At 43.4% G+C, this 17,484-nt stretch overlaps 1 protein-coding gene and 1 long non-coding RNA gene across 4 annotated transcripts in view; one reads left to right on the top strand and one right to left on the bottom strand.

The window, feature by feature from the left end:
• ZNF609 (zinc finger protein 609) overlaps nt 1-17,484 on the bottom strand; it is a 224,117-nt gene that overhangs the window by 183,070 nt on the left and 23,563 nt on the right. For 2 of the 3 annotated variants that reach the window (XM_070420965.1, XM_070420956.1), the window contains exon 2: nt 11,865-12,728. In XM_070420965.1, the coding sequence (XP_070277066.1) occupies nt 11,865-12,602 (738 nt within the window). In that variant the 5' untranslated portion in view covers nt 12,603-12,728. The remainder of the gene's footprint in view (nt 1-11,864; nt 12,729-17,484) is intronic. The other variant, XM_070420973.1, reaches the window with a different exon arrangement.
• Nucleotides 9,077-17,004, top strand: LOC139014177 (uncharacterized). The gene is made up of 3 exons (XR_011472204.1): nt 9,077-9,190; nt 11,409-11,569; nt 16,319-17,004. It is a non-coding gene; the product is annotated as an uncharacterized lncRNA (long non-coding RNA).

Below are 17,484 nucleotides of genomic sequence, written 5' to 3' on the forward strand. Positions count from 1 at the left end.
CCCTTTCTATGTCCCTGATTCTATTATAATCACCAGTTCATTCTGTACATCTGGTTATTTATTCACTTGATTCTTAGATTCATTTGTTGATAGATGCATGTTTGTTGTTCATAATTTGTATCTTTACCTTTTTCTTCTTCTTCCTCTTCTTAAAGGATACCTTTCAGCATTTCATATAATACTGGTTTGGCGGTGATGAACTCCTTTAGCTTTTCCTTATCTGTGAAGCTCTTTATCTGACCTTCAATTCTGAATGATAGCTTTGCTGGATAAAGTAATCTTGGTTGCAGGTTCTTGGTATTCAGCACTTTGAATATTTCTTGCCATTCCCTTCTGGCCTGCAAAGTTTCTGTTGAGAAATCAGCTGACAGTCGTATGGGTACTCCCTTGTAGGTAATTGAGCCTCTTTCTCTTGCTGCTTTTAAGATTTTCTCTTTGTCTTTTGCTCTTGGCATTTTAATGATGATGTGTCTTGGTGTGGTCCTCTTTGGATTCCTTTTGTTTGGGGTTCTCTGCGCTTCTTGGACCTGTAAGTCCATTTCTTTCTCCAGATGGGGGAAGTTTTCTGCCATTATTTCTTGAAATAGGTTTTCAATATCTTGCTGTCTCTCATCTTCTGGCACTCCAATAATTCTGATATTAGTCCGCTTAAAGCTGTCCCAGAGGCTCCTTACACTATCTTCACACTTTCGGATTCTTTTTTCATTTTGCTTTTCCAATTGGGTGTTTTTTGTCGAATCTTTGGTTTGATTCTTGTGCTCCTCTGGTCTGCTATTGGGTATAATATTCTTTATTTCAGTCCGTGTATGCTTACTTTCTAATTTCTTTATCGTAGCATCGAGGGTCTCATTAGTTTTCGTGAGGCTCTGCACAAATTTATGGCAAGCCCTCAAAATTGCGATTCTTAGCTCCATATCCTCCATTTCTGTCATGTTTTTTTGTCTCCGCATCTTTTATGCTTTCTTGGTGCACCCCCTTGTGGTCTCTGTGCGCAGTCTTGTTCTAGCCAAGCCTTAATTGTTGTAGTTAACACTAGAGGGATTTGACCACCAGGCCGACTGGCTGTAGGAATCAGCTGTTTGGAAAGCGTCTGTCTTCTGGGGAGGCGCTAGTCCAGCCCTTGCCTGAGGCGATCGGCAAATGGCTGTGCGCAGGGTTTGGGCGGGGCGGGCTCAACAGGGCGGGGGGAGGGAGCAGCTATGGCCGCTCTCAGTTCATCCCCAGGGGCTCTGCCTCTCTGTCCCAGAAACCGCTGCAAACCTCGGAGGGGCCGTAGCCAGACAGTCCCGCTTCTTCCGTTTGAGTCTGGGTCCCTAGAGACTCGCCCGGATCTGTAGCCCAGAGTCTGAGACTCACTCCTGAGTGAAAACGACAACCGCGCCCTCAGCCACCAGCCCGCTTTGCGCGCGCACCGCCGCACCAGCGTACCTTTAAATTTTCCACACTGCGCCGCCTCCTCTGTGCGTTGGAATGCTTTTGTTTTTGCTTCTAGTTGAAGAGTCTCTCCTCAGCCAGCCTTCCTGTGGTTCTGGTTGATGTCCATTCCGACTTTTAGTTGTATTTTTGAAGTGGTTGTTTACGGCGGCAGTCTCCGGTGTTTACCTATGCCGCCATCTTCGATTCTCCCTGGAAGTCTTAACCAATGTGTTTTATCTATTCATAATGAGTTTCCTATATAGGCGAAATGTTTTTATATTTCAGCCAATTACTATCTAGGGTAGACTAAGACATATTTCAACTCAAATCATGTTTTACTTTTTTTCTGATATTTATTGAATGCTTCCCAGGTGCCAAGCACTGTTCTAAGTGTTTAATATGGACTAATTTAACAACAACATCACACAAGGAACTATTGTTTTCCTCATTTTACAGATGAGAAAACTGGGGTATAGCAGTTAAATAACTTCCTCAAGATCTCTCAGTGGCAAAGCTAGAATACAAACCCAGGGAATCTGGCTCCAGAGTTTATACTCTTAACCACTAAGTCAGGGGTCCTCAAACTACGGCCCGCGGGCCACATGCAAATACAAATATTGTATTTGTTCCCGTTTTGTTTTTTTACTTCAAAATAAGATATGTGCAGTGCGCATAGGAATTTGTTCACAGTTTTATTTTAAACTATAGTCCGGCCCTCCAACGGTCTGAGGGACAGTGAACTGGCCCCCTGCTTAAAAAGTTTGAGGACCCCTGCACTAAGTCATACATAAGAGTTGATGTGAAATTTAAGTTTAGAAGGCTGGTGTTTTAAGTGAGAAGTGGATCCCACCTTATAAAGAAAATTCACGCCCTGACCGGTTTGGCTCAGTGGATAGAGCATTGGCCTGCGGACTGAAAGGTCCCGGGTTCGATTCCGGTCAAGGGTATGTACCTTGGTTGTAGGCACATCCCCAGTTGGGGGTGTGCAGGAGGCGGCTGATCGAAGTTTCTCTCTCATCGATGTTTCTAACACTCTATCCCTCTCTCTTCCTCTCTGTAAAAAAATCAATAAAATATTTTTTTAAAAAGAGAAAATTCACAGTGGTTCTCAAACATTAAAGTATATAGCAATTATCTGGAGAGTCATTTGAAGTAGATTCTGGGGACCCTACCGCTAATATGTGTTTAGTACATCTGGGGTAATGCCCAAGAATCTTTATTTTTGACATGTAGATTATGTGATGCACTTGGTTTTATGGGCCACACTTTAGGAACTCTGCTCTAGATGAACTGTAATCTCCTCAAAGTGCAGGAACCACTTTGCCATGTATACACCCAGAACCATGCATAATATCTGGATTCTAAATACACTCAATTAATGTACCTAATGAATTAAAGGTAGTAAGTCTTATCATCTCTTTACATAATGGTTAGTATCCACAATACATTTAAGGTCTGCCAATTAAAGATATGTCCAAGAAGCCCCAAGGCAGAGTTATTGTTTTTTATTTGTTTGTTTGGTTTTTACCTGCAATTGCCAAATAACGAGAGAGATGGCAATGAAAATTTACAATGAAAATTTGACTGAATGCAATATTCCAGAACACACACATACACACAACCTCGAGAAGTCAATCTCCAAGTAGCAGTTTATAAGTAACTTTCCTGTTTTATATGTAATAAGATAGGTTCGGTGTAGGTGTAAATGGTTATTCTTTGTAAACATGATCATCTTACCAAAAAAAAAAAAATCTAAACTCAAAGATCATTTTACTGTCTACAGTGTTAAAATCAGTATGAAAAATAAATGAAAGTGGTCTTGAAGCATACACAAAAATTTACTCAAAATGGAGCATAGACCTAAATATAAGAACAGAAACCATAAATTACATAGAATAAAACATAGTAACTAAACTTATGGACCAGTTACCATATGACTGACCCAGCGACTCCCCTTCTGTGAAACTACCCAAAAAAAATTCAAAACATTTATAAAGATGTAGGTACCCCTATGTTCACTGCAGCATTATTCATAGGCCAAGACATGGAAACAACCAAAGTGTCATTTGATAGCTGATTGGAATAAAAATGAAGTGGTACATATATGCAATGGAATACTTAGCCACACACACAAAAAAAGATGAAATACTGCCATTTGTGACAACACGAATGGACTTTGAGAATATCGTGCTAAGTGAAATAAGTCAGACAGAAATAGTAAAAAACCACAGGATTTCATTCATATGTGGGATGTAAAACTGAAAGCAATAAATGAACAGACAAGACAAACAAAACCTCAGAGACACAGACAACAGTATAGAGGTTATAAGAGGGAAAGGGGGAGAGAGGTAGTAAAGGTTTACAAAGGTGATAAAATATATAGGGATGGAAGTGATACTATTGTAATAACCTGGTTAGTTAACAGGAAAGGAGTAACTTAACACTCTCCAAGTCTGTTCCCCACTAACCAAAGGGAGAAGGGACTGGACAAAAGCAGTTTGGACACATGCCCAATACTAGTAAGGTCTGAGTGACATGGGAAGGTGCTTACCTGTCAGTCACACCTGGAAGCGAGTCAGTGGCCAGAATAGGCGTGGCCACTGCAAGGGCACAAAACTTGAATATTGAAACTCCTAGACAAAGGAGTTTCCTCTCTTGGCTCACTTGCTTGCTGTTTGCACCTGACTCCTGTCGTAGGGGCACATTCCCCTGCATTCAACGACGTGGCCCACTGACCATGCGGACTCCACACAATGGACTAATGGACTTTAACTAGCCTCATGCTCTGCCGGACCAAGCTGCAACAAGGAATGGAATCTCTGGACACTGGCCCTGCTTCCGGCTTTGCTGAACCCCCAGTTGCACCTTTTTCAGGACTGGGTTAAGGGGCATGGGACTTTGGAACCCGAGGAATGTAACTCCATGCAAATAAAGTCTTCTACCACATCTCATTCTCCTGTGGGGGCTTCTAAAAATGCTTGTTTCAATGGTGCCCCCAAAACCCCACTTCCACGAGCAACAGAGGAATCCCATTCATGTATTCCTCCAATAACAGAAGGTGATTTGACTTTGGGTGGTAAACACACAATGCAATATACAGATGATATAATATAGAATTGTACACTTGAAAATTATATAAATTTATTAACCAATGTTACCCCAATAAATTTAATTAACTTTTTTTTAAATGAAAGTAGTCTTGAGAGTATCTGGGCATTTACATCCAATGTTTCTGAGGTAGTTTTAAAGTGGGAAACTGAGAATCCCTCATAACAATTAAAGATTTAAGAATCCTGGCATAACAACATGACAAGAATGTGGAACAAGGAGAACCAAGATGGCGACATAGGTAAACACTTGTACTTGCTGCCTCTCACAACTGAAAGGGCGAGGGCTAGGCCTTCCACCTTGTCCCAGGGTAAAGGCTAGGCCCTCCACCTTGCCCCAGGGTAAAGGCTACACCCTCCATCTTGCCCCAGGGTAAGGGCTACGTCCTCGATCTTACCTTGGCCACGTGCTTGGCAAGAAGGTTCTTCCCGGAAGTCTAAGACTCTGCTAGCCACGCCCAGGAACAAGACATCGACTTGCACCTGGCCAATCGGCAGAGCACAGTCCTTTCTCCTCCCCTTACTCCAACCCCCGCTTTAAAACCCATCTCTAGGCGGGGTTCTCTCTCTCAGCCACTCGGTTTGCCGTGGTGTCGGTAAGTCTGGGGGATGGGGAGCTCAAGCTAGCTTGAAATACAGATTCTTATGCTTTTGCATCGGATTGGCTGACTCCCTGATATGGTTTCTTGGGAATCTTGAAATCTGGGCATAACAACAACCACATCAAAATTACAACTAAAAGACAGAACAACTATCATCAAGAACCATGGGAAAGCTGGCTGAGTGGAAGTACTACAACCAGAAAGGTGAAGACAGCGCATTGAGACTGGCAGGAGGTGCGGAACGGGCTGGCACCCGGGTGCACTGCTTCCCGCTTGCTCTGAACTCCAGTTCTGGGTGAGACTCAGGAGGACCCCGACACATACAGGGCAAAACTGGACTATCTAGCATAGGGGCAGGAACTCGAGGGCGGCTTTCTTCCAGACAGAGGTGCTGACAGCGGTCATTTTTCCTGCCCTGGGACCTCTTCAGTGCAGGGCTGACTGGCAGCCATTGCTGTTTGCTCCACCCTGGGGATTCCCTGAGACCCTGCCCCACCTAATTTACAACCCCACCCAAGCTGTGCACAGTGGCTTTTGCATATGAATGGCCTGTCCTTTCTCAGCCTAAACCTGTCAAACAGGCAGCAGCTGGGACAGGGAGCCCCAAAGCTACCAAAAAAAGGCCCAAGAACCGGCACCAGCACCTTGCTTCACAGCTGGGCCTTGCTTGGGCACTTCCAAACCTGATACAAAGAGGAGGAATCTGCAGGTCTCTCTGTAGCTCCTGCTGGGTGGCCCCAGGCAGTGGCTGACTTTGTACCTCCTTGGAGATCCAAGAGCTAATGTACCCAGTGGTCAGTGTGAGACCATACCAGATTACAGCTCTTCGCCACACTCAAGGGGCAGACTCAGTGAGCACCAAAGCCCCACTGAAGCAAGTCCTGCCCCATAAGGGTGTCTCCTAAAAAGCAGCTCTTCCATTGTAGACACAGCTGGTCCTCACAGCCAATTGGCCTGGAGGTCAGTTCCTCCCAGTGACACCAACAGCAATCAAGGGTTAACTACAACAAGACTGTGCACACAGCCCACAAAGAAGTGCACCAAGAGTGTCCACCTCAGGTGATTGAGGAGGCTGAGCCACTGGGCCCCATAGGACACAAGGCCATTCTATCAACTCAAGGAGACTTAGCAGCTACCCAATACATAGAAACAAACACAGGGAAGCAGCCAAAATTCGGAGACAAAGAATCAGGTCACAAATGAAAGAAATGGATGAAAGCAAACTACTGGATATAGAGTTCAAAACCACAGTTATAAGGTTACTCAAGAATCTCCTAGAAACCTCAGAGGAACTTAGTGAGACCTTCAAGGATCTTAGTGAGAATGCCAAAAAAAAGAAAAAATAGAAAAGGACCAGTCAGAAATTAAGCATACACTGACTGAAATAAAGAATAATATACAGAGATTCAACAGTAGACTAAAGGATCCCAAGAATCAAGTCAAAGATTCAAAATATGAGGAAGCAAAAACCACCCAACTGGAAGAGCAAAAAGAAAAAAGAATAAAAAAATATGAAGATAGTGTAAGGAGCCTCTGGGACAACTTCAAGCGAACCAACATCCGAATTATAGGGGTGCCAGAAGAAGAGAGAGAGCAAGATATTGAAAACCTATTTGAAGAAATAATGACAGAAAACTTCCCCTACCTGGTGAAAGAAATAGACCTACAAGTCCAGGAAGAGCAGAGAACCCCAAACAAAAGGAATCCAAAGAGGGCCACACCAAGACACATTATAATTAAAATGCCAAGGGCAAAAGACAAAGAGAGAATCTTAAAAGCAGCAAGAGAAAAACAGTTAGTTACCTACAAGGGAGTACCCATACGACTGTCAGCTGATTTCTCAACAGAAACTATGCAGGCCAGAAGAGAATGGCAAGAAATATTCAAAGTGATGAATACCAAGAACCTACAACCAAGATTACTCTACCCAGCAAAGTTATCATTTAGAATTGAAGGTCAGATAAAGAGCTTCACAAACAAGAAAAAGCTAAAGGAGTTCATCAATATTATATGAAATGCTGAAGGGTATTCTTTAAGAAGAGGAAGAAGAAGAAAAAGGTAAAGATAAAAAATTATGAACAACCAAGTGACAACAAATACATATCTATCAAGTGAATCTAAAAATCAAATCAATAAAAAATCAGACGAACAGAATAAACTGGTAAATGTAATAGAATCAGGGGCATGGAAAGGGAGCGGACTTACAATTCTCAGGGAGAAGGGGGTGTGGGGGGTGCGGGAAGAGATTGGACAAAGATCTTACACCTATGGACGAGGACAGTGGAGGGGGGGCGAGGGCCTGGGGTGGGGTGGGAACTGGATGGAGGGGAGGTATGGGGGGAAAAAAGAGGAACATCTGTAATAATCTGAACAATAAAGATTAAAAAAAAAAAAAAAGAATATGGCAACAAAAGACCTGGTTTCTATGTCTGGCTTTGCCACTGACTATCTGGGAGATCCCAGATAAGTCACATGACCTCCCTGGTCTTAGTTTCCTCCTCTATAAAATGAGGAGGTTAGACAAGATAATCTTTCCCTGGGCCCTCCTTGAATTACAACACCCAAATGGAAAACAGAGCTGCTGAAGAAAAAAATAAATTAAGCTCAGGCTCCATTGTAGTTAGAGAATACATCTCTGTCCCACATAAATATAAATTTTTAAATATTTTCCATGAAGAAAAATGCTTTAGGGCATTCGCTTCAGGAAACAAAGCTGACTGCTATGCCATCACTAACTGAGAAAGAACTAGAGAAGGAGGAAGGTGTATCAGAAGGAATAAAAGAGACCTGACCTTGGTTAGGCAATGAGGGATTGCAACAAGACAGAATTGAGCTAGAAGGCATAAGCCAGGGCAAGAAAACAAAACCAAGGGCAAAGGAAAATGCTCTTAGAACAAAGAATATGATAGCAAGCAAGATCAGAAGGCAAAATAGCTAAGAGCATACTTTACATTTTCTTTGTATCCTAAAGTAATGGGGGAAGTGGTAAATACATGCAGCATCTGACAGCAGCAGAAGCAGCAGCTAAAGAGGTGAGAGGAGCTTCTAGTTGCAAACTTCCAGATCAGTGGTTCTCAACCTTCTGGCCCTTTAAATACAGTTCCTCATGTTGTGACCCAACCATAAAATTATTTTCGTTGCTACTTCATAACTGTAATGTTGCTACTGTTATGAATCGTAATGTAAATATCTGATATGCAGGATGGTCTTAGGTGACCCCTGTGAAAGGGTCATTCGACCGCCAAAGGGGTCGCGACTCACAGGTTGAGAACCGCTGTTCTAGATCCTTTAGCCACTAGAGCAGGGGTGGGCAAACTTTTTGACTCGAGGGCCACAATGGGTTCTTAAACTGGACTGGAGGGCCGGAACAAAAGCATGGATGGAGTGTTTGTGTGAACTAATATACATTCAAAGTAAACATCATTACATAAAAGGGTACGGTCTTTTTTTTTTTTAGTTTTATTCATTTCAAATGGGCCGGATCCGGCCCGCAGGCCGTAGTTTGCCCACGGCTGCACTAGAGCCTACTGGTTACTTTATATGACTTGAAAAAAAGTCTCACTTAAACTCCTGGTTTAAGCCTGACTCTGTCTGCAGGAGTCAACACAGATAGATCACTGCCTTCTGTGGTTTGTAAATTCTTTTTTTCTTGCCTGTCAGAGTGGCAATGCAAGCACTAAGCTTGGAACATTCAGACAGGTACCCTCCCTCCTTCTTACCTCCCCTTCCATCCCTAACTTAACAACCTATCAATCAAACCACAGGCAAGGGAACAGGCAGGAGCCAGAAGGCTCAATCTTGTTTATTCCTCAACAACACCCCCCCATCTCTTCAGCTGGCAGGAAGTATAAGGCAGGCGTGTTCAATAACAATTCAGGCAGCAGCAGTTGCTAAGAGCCATCTCTGGACTCTCCTAGAACTCTGGGAAACAGCACAGTGAGCACTGCCAGAGAGAGGTATGGAGCAAAAATGAGATACAATGAAGGGAAATCCACATCCTTGGCTGATAGAAAATTCCCTGTCTTCGCCTAAGATACCTACCTTGATGAAAGAGAAGATCCTGAGGTAATCTGAATATTCAAATCTCCCTCATTAACTAGCGGTACACAAGTGACAATTCAGTGACAATTCTACCCTATACCACAAACTATCATTTATCTTCTCTCCTATTTCCAAGGAGGGGTGAGGGTGGGGGAACCTCTTGTCAAGATACTTTCTAAATATTATGAGTTTTCTTCCTTCATGACAGTTCTCAGCTCAGATTATGTAATTCCTAGATTATATCAAATCATCTGTTTTGGTTCTGTTGGTTGTCCCTACATGGAAGGAACATTCCAAACCAGTTAAGCCATAGGCAAGCCCGTATCTCAGAGAGAAAATTTTAAAAGAAATTTACAGAGACTTAGCTCACAAGCCATTTTACTTATCATCAAATACTGACTGAACACCTATTAAGCCCCAAACTCTGTGGTCCCTGTTTCTTGAAAGCTGCAAGATTCTTAGTCTTCTTTTCCTTCTCCCATTACAAAATCACTCTCTCCCTGCACAGTATTTTCATCTCCTAGCAACGTCCAAACATTTATTTAAATAATATTTCAATGGTCAAAGGCTTTATGCAAAAGCACCCCAGAAACAGACTGTTCAAAGGGGTTGAGGGATTAGGGAAAGGAACTGAGAAACCAGTTCATGCTTATAGTAACATCAAACTGCAAAATAAATGCTCTGCTTCTGAAAGTAATTCCTGGCAATTTTATTTTTCTTCCAAAAACTAAAGCACAGTCTCTCTCCCTTTTCTCTCATTCTACTTCCCCACTCTCAATTGCCTTGGGAGAGAAGGCTTATAATACAGCTACATTATTAAGGGACAAACTTCCCAAGCACCAAGGTGTATTCTTAGCTGAATGCATTGCATTTTTCAGTCCAATTATAATCTGAAGGGCAGCCTCCCAACTAGTCTCTGCACCTATAAGAGAAAATGGGTTCCATTTGCTTCTCTGTTGGAAATTATCCTGGACATTTAGAATTAAATCCAACATGAAGCTAAGCATCATTAATCCTTTCACACACAAACTAATTCTGGGTTTAGGAGATTGCAGCAATGAGGCCAGAGTTCTAAACAGAAAGGAAAATGAAGGTTACTCTTAGAAGTGTCCACTTTTAAGCACAGGAAGAACAATGATTATATGGCAGGAGTTTACTGCAGCCAGACGTAGGGAACAGTCTAATGGGCCTGGAACAGAAACAAGAACTGGTACTCCTAGGCCTCTTCAAAACAGTATTATCCATCTGCACCCCAGAGAAAATGGTAAATCACAGCCAGCACAGGATGAACCATGCCAATAACCAGCTGGAACTTGACTCTGCTGAGGTGGACTATAGCATCTGCCACCTAAACACAGGCAGCTTCTCTGGCAGCTGCCACTGGTAAAAGGAAATGAACCATTGTGTTATTAGTGGAAAAAAATTCACAGCCCTGTTACCAGGGAAGCCCCGATGTTGCTAAGAGCTACAGATGTGCCAGAGGCAAAGACCAAAATATCTACAGTAAAAAAAGCACAAGCTACCACTGGAATCCAGGCACTGAGAGGGCATTACCACCAAAACATACACATCCACCCTCTACTTATTAACACTTACATGTGGAAATAGGTATTCCCTGTTGCAGCTGATGTAATTACAGAGAAATCAATTTATATGGTATCTGCTGCGATCAGCTGAAAGCACAGGGTGAGCAGAACACAAAGCAGAAAATCAAGAGCCAATGAATGAGCAGCTCATCCCCAGGCCAGCTGCTCAGCAGGTAATTGTAAGCTACTGAAGTTTAAGGCAGCCTGAGCTGACCCTAGCCTCACACCTACTCTGCTCCAGCCCTGCAAGCTCGATATCCTGAGACATGAACTAAGATCATCTTCCCAGAGGAGAGGCCCTCCTAGGGCTGCAGGCACCTGCCCTTGCAAGCCAAACAGAAGGCACGGTATCATCATTACACTGTTTGGCAGCTCCAGGAGACTTTGATTCCTAATAGTTGAGAGAGATACCTGGCCAAGAACTATACCTTTAGTGGCCAAAGAATCTCTTTCAAGGCTAAACTTTCATAGCCACAACACTAAACACTAACTCATAAGGCCTGATTAAGTACCTCATAGTATAGTCAGAACCTCCTTCCCCTTGTTTACCTACCCCACATTGTGCGTGCTCATTTGCTCTTTGGTAGCCACTAATACACTACCTGGTAGCTACCACGCCATGGAACTTATTTTTATTTAACCCTTTTCTTCTCCAGAGACCCAGCAGCACCGTTTGTCCCATTAAGAACAGCACTCAACCGAAAGCCTATTAAATGTATCAACTTATTAAATTTATCAATGATTTTGAGGATGAAACACCATTCAAGCTGGGGATCACATAAAAGTTGATGTCAGCCTTCGACAACAAGTATCTGAGGTGAGACAAAAACAAGGTGGGAGGTTCTCAACTTGACTTATAGAAAATTCATCCTACAAGTAGCTGCCCCAACAACAAATATTCTTCTCCAAAATGTCCAGGCCTGCTGTTAATGAATCTGTAGGGAATCCCCTGGTTTGAAATAAAGCCACATTATCATTACCAGCTGCTCTGACCTTGTAATTGGTCATTACCCACAAACTAATAAGCCTCCCACAGAGTGCACATAGCATTTGGTGGTTAGTCCAGGGCAGCTCTGACTGGCAGTGGGCAGCCAGATCTGGCCACCTCTTACCTTTTCAGACTTGACTTTCTTTAGCAGGCGACACTCATTCTCCCCTTCCTCTGGCTCCGGTTTAGCTCCCAAAGGATTGAGCGCTGCCCCAGGCTCAATAGCTATACTCCCAAGTGGCTCCACAGCTCCTGTATCCACCCCTGCACTTCCATCATATTGACCACCCCGTGCTCCCAAGGGGACTGGCTGGAGGACCCCAGGATCCTTTTCTGAACAAGTCCCCACTCCTTCGCTTCTCTCCTTCTTGCTCTTAGATGAGCTGTTCTCTTTCTCCTTTTTGGAGCCGGCTATACTGCGGGATGCCTTAGCCGCCTTCTCTGAGCCCTTGGAAGCAACCAGGCTTCCTGCATTGGCACCATCTCCTGAGCGTCCCTGCACCTCTTTCTTGCTAGTTGCCCCCTCACTTGGAGTGAACAAGGAAGTCCCTGGAGTGGGTTTGCTAGTGTCTTTGCCACTCTTATTCCTTTTGGATTTTGATTTGCCTTCCTTCCCTTGAGGACCTGGCACTGGGGTCACAAACTTGATGTTGTCTGGTAGTGTGGCCACAGCATTGGGAGCCGGTATCCCCACCTCCTTTGAGCCTGACATTTCCAGTTTCTGCTGGTCCTTTTCCAGATCGGCGTCCAGGTCAATGATGAGATTCCCTACTCCAATGTCCCATTCATCCCCACTGTCGTATGTCTCAACCGGGTTTGCATCCACTCCTTTCCCTCCGGAGGCTCCACTGCTCAAGGACATCTTAGAGTCAACGTCCCACCTCAAGATTCAAGGCTCTTCCTTGCCCCAGCTTTCCTATTTTCAGCTTCAGCTATGTTCTCAGACCTGCCACATTGGTCAGTACATGCCCAGTGGACAACATCATTGCTGGAAAAAGAAAATTTAAAGAACTGTTAAAGGAAACAATACAGGCAAGAAGACAGGCTGAAATAAACTCCCACACATAACAGACCCTTTCCTAGGGGGCTATCACATCATAATGGACAAGACAAACAAGTTCAATTGTACTTCTAACCAAGTCACATTGGACCAGAGAAAAGTAAATTCCCACTCCATCCCCCCAGGGATGAGTACAATATTTCCAATTGCCTGGAGATTCCGTGGTAAGTCTTAACTAGGAATCCTCTAGAGCAGTGGTTCTCAACCTTGGCTGCACATTAGAATCACCTGGGAATCTTTTTTAAATCCTGATTTCTGGGCCTCATCCTCCGGAAATTCTGTTTCTTTGTTATGGGTGGGGCCACAACATTAGTAACAAAGAAACAGAATTTCCGGAGGATGAGGCCCAGAAATCAGGATTTTAAAAAGATTCCCAGGCCGTAACCAGTTTGGCTCAGTGGATAGAGCAGCCGTGGGCAAACTACGGCCCGTGGGCCGGATCCGGCCCGTTTGAAATGAATAAAACTAAAAAAAAAAAAAAAAGACCATACCCTTTTATGTAATGATGTTTACTTTGAATTTATATTAGTTCACACAAACACTCCATCCATGCTTTTGTTCCGGCCCTCCGGTCCAGTTTAAGAACCCATTGTGGCCCTCGAGTCAAAAAGTTTGCCCACCCCTGGGATAGAGTGTCGGCCTGCGGACTGAAAGGTCCCAGGTTCGATTCCGCTCAAGGGCATGTACCTCGGTTGCCGGCACATCTCCAGTAGGGAGTGTGCAGGAGGCAGCTGATCGATGTTTCTCTCTTATTGATGTTTCTAACTATCTCTCTCCCTTCCTCTCTGTAAAAAATCAATAAAATATATTTTTTTAAAAAAAGATTCCCAGGTGATTCTAATGTGCAGCCAAGGCTGAGAACCACTGCTCTAGAGTTAGTTTCCTATTCCCAGCAGACTTATTTCTACTACCATTGCCAGCTGGCAATCTTCCCTCAATCAATACAAGCCCTAGCACAGTGGTTCTCAACCTTGGCTGCACATTAGAATCACCTGGGAATCTTTTTAAAATCCTGATTTCTGGAGGATGAGGCCCAGAAATCAGGATTTTAAAAAGATTCCCAGGTGATTCTAATGTGCAGCCAAGGTTGAGAACCACTGCTTTAGCATATTACAGATTCAAGTTCTAGCACAACTTTATTACTCCCACCCCCTTTTTCTCTTTGTTACTTCTTGAATTATCAGAGACTCAGAAGATGGACTAGCAAAGGCTTAAAGCCTTCTACTAACAGGGTCTGTCCCTACTAAAAATAATAAATACTCTTTGTCATTTTACTATTGGGGGGTGGGGTATCTAATTATGAATAAAAGAAAAAAGCAAGCAGAACTGGAAAAAATACATCAGGACAGGGGACAAAAATTGCAACTAGAAGAGATATCCTCAGAGAGGCCTCAACTAATCAATTTAAGTTCAGTTATAACAGTCTTATTGAACTCCAGGTTTCAAATAGCAGAATTCAATGGGCCTTTCCAACTTTCCACTAAAATACCTATGAAAACATACATATATACACCAAAAAACAAAAACAAAAAGGAAGGAAAAGAAAAAATTTTACCCTACCAATAACTGAACTACTACAAACAACTACTGAAAAACCTAACACCAAAATGTGGATAACTCTCCACATTCTTGTATAAGATTGATAGCACTGTATTGGCCTCACCACCTGAAACAGATTGGCTAAACAGGTGGCGGGGTGGGGGTAAAAAGGCAATTTATACCTCTCCATTCCTTACTCATGAGACCTGAGGAGTTTACCATCTAGAAAACCCAGCAACCTACATATACCATCCCGATATTACTTTATGACAAAGCCAAAGAGTTCTCTTCATGATCACTTCCCTATCCACCATCTTTCTATATACATTTAAAAAATAATTCTCATAAGATAACAGGGCAGAAAGAGCAAACTAGTGGTGGCACATGAATACTACAAAGTGGATTTCTAACAGGTATATGCTTCAGATAGAAGAAACCTAACCATTTGTAGTTTTTCACCTATTCTCTCAAGATAGTGTCAAAGAGCCAGGGTACAACCCTAACAGGTATGGCTTAGTTGGTTGGACAATGCCCTATGCACCAAAATGTTGCTGGTTCTGTTCCAGGTCAGGGCACATGCCCAGAGGTTGAGGGCTCGATCCCAGATAGGGGGTCTGCAGGAGGCAGCCAATCAATGTCCCTCTCTCACATCAATGTTTCTCTCTCTCCTTCTCCCTTCCTCTCTAAAAAATAAAATATTTTTATTCCTCAGTAAAAAAAAAAAAAAAAAGAGCCAGGGTGCATTAGTTACAAAAGATATCCTAGGAGAGCAGAGCTGTACCAAGTGAATGCCAGTTAGCAACTGGGATTTAAGAGAGGAAGGTGTGCACATTAATCTACCATTTACCTGTAGATTTGAGAAGAAAAAAAAAGTTTTACCGAAGTAGAGTTTAGTGCCAAGTTTTCACAACAGCAAGCAACCTCTGATGGCATCAAGTTTACATAGATGTTACTTCATAAAAGGATGAGCAAAAAGGTGTATGTTTTAGGGAGACATGATGTAGAAACTATGAAAAAAATGCCACCTACAACGTAAAGGGAACATAAATCTTGGAGAGTCAGAGAAATAACTCTGAAAATAATTCTAGAATTCTAAAGAAATTTTTAGTAAAATGTTTGGAATTCTCAACACTACATAAAACTTGGCCTCTATGAAATAGTAGTGCAATACATATTTGTTCATTTATTTTAAAAAATTGATATTATGCCCGGCCGCGTGGCTCAATAGTTGAGCAGACCGATGAACCAGGAGGTCACGGTTCAATTCCCAGTCAGGGCACATGCCTGGGTTTCGGGCTCAATCCCCAGTGTGGGGTGTGCAGGAGGCAGCCAATCAATGATTCTCTCTCATCATTTAAGTTTCTATCCCTCTCTCCCTCTCCCTTCCTCTCTGAAATCAATAAAAATATATTAAAAATAAATAATGACTGTAATGTAGAAGAGAAAAATTTATTCCATAATGTTGAGGGTAGAAACAGGACCAGTGAGCAGAAATTACAGACAGACAGATGTTTAACTCAGGAAAAAAAATTTAACAAGATGAGATTTCCAACAATGGCCCACAATGCTTAATAAAGCTATATCTTTATCACTGAAAGTATTTAGCAAAAAAAAAAAAAAGCATAACCACTGTCAATCAAATTGCATAAAGAATTCCTCTATGTGTGGTAAGGGTAGTCTAGACATGCCTAGGGCTTTTTTCAAATCTGTAATTCTATTAATTTAACTATGAAAAAGTATTTTCCCTGCTAGAAAACTACTCAGAATTTCTGAATGGCCCAGCTGGTGTGGTTCAGTGGTTGAACGTCATTGACCCATGAACCAGGAGGTCACGGTTCGATTAAAGGTCAGGGCACATGCCCAGGTGGTAGGCTCAATCCCCAGTAGAGGGTGTTCAGGAGACAGCCGATCAATGATTCTCTCTCATCATTGATGTTTCTTTCCCTCTCTCCCTCTCTCTTCTTCTCTCTGAAATCAAGAAAAACATTTTTTTAAAGAATTTCTAGAACCCAAGATGGCGGCATAGGTAAACACCGGAAATTGCTGCCTCACACAACCACTTGAAAAATACAACTAAAAGACAAAACGGACATCATCCAGAACCACAGGAAGGCTGGCTGAGTGGAAATTCTACAACTAGAAGGAAAGAGAAAAGCACACTAAGACTCAGAGGAGGTGTGGAAGTAAAGTGCAGAGGTACGGAGGCGCACGCGGAAAGGGCTGGCAACTGAGGACACGATTGTTTTTTTTCAATCAGGAGAGAGACACAAGCTCCCAACGGCCCTGACTCCAATTACGGGCAAGTCTCTGGGGACCCAGACTCATACAGGGAGAAACTGGACTGTCTGGCATTGGTCGGAACTCGAGGGCGGCTTTCTCTCAGAGGTGCTTGCAGCAATTACTGGGACACTGAGACCCGGGGCCTGTTAGGGCAGGGCTGAGGACCAGCCATAGCTGTTTGCTCCGCCCTGTTGATTCCCTGAGACCCCGCCCCACCCAAGCTGTGGGCAGAGGCTTTTGCATATGAATGGTCTGGCCCTTTGCAATCTAAAATTACCTAACAAACTGCAGTTGGGTCAGAGAGACCCAGAACAACCAAAAGAAGGCCCAAGGCCCCACAGCAGCTTGCACTGATTCACAGCTGGACCTCATCTAGGCTCCTCCAAACCCCAAACAAAGAAGAGGAATCTGCAGATCTCTCCGTAGCTCCTGCTGGGTAGCCTCAGGCAGAGGCTAAATTAGCACCTCCTTAGAGATCCAAGTGCCAGTGTGCCCAGTGGTCAGAGTGAGACCATACAGATTACAACCCCTCAGATCTATAAGGGACACACTCAGGGGGCAGACTCAGTGAGTATCAAAGCCCCACTGAAGCAAGTCTTGCCCCATAAGGGTGTCTCCAGCACAGAAGTTCTCCCACTGTAGACAGAGCTGATTCTCACAGCCAATTGGCCTGGAGGTCAATTCCTCCCAGTGATACCTACAACAATCAAGGCTTAACTACAACAAGACTGTGCACACAGCCCACAAAGGGGTGCACCAAGAGTGTCCACCTCAGGTAATTGGGGAGGCTGAGCTACTGGGACCTATAGGGCACCTAGCACAGAAAGCCACCCTATCAACACAGGGAAGCAGCCAAAATGCAGAG

The sequence above is a fragment of the Myotis yumanensis genome, unplaced genomic scaffold, assembly GCF_028538775.1.
Source record: "Myotis yumanensis isolate MYYU_CA2020_CCGP unplaced genomic scaffold, mMyoYum1.0.hap1 SCAF_1, whole genome shotgun sequence".
Taxonomy (NCBI): domain Eukaryota; kingdom Metazoa; phylum Chordata; class Mammalia; order Chiroptera; family Vespertilionidae; genus Myotis; species Myotis yumanensis.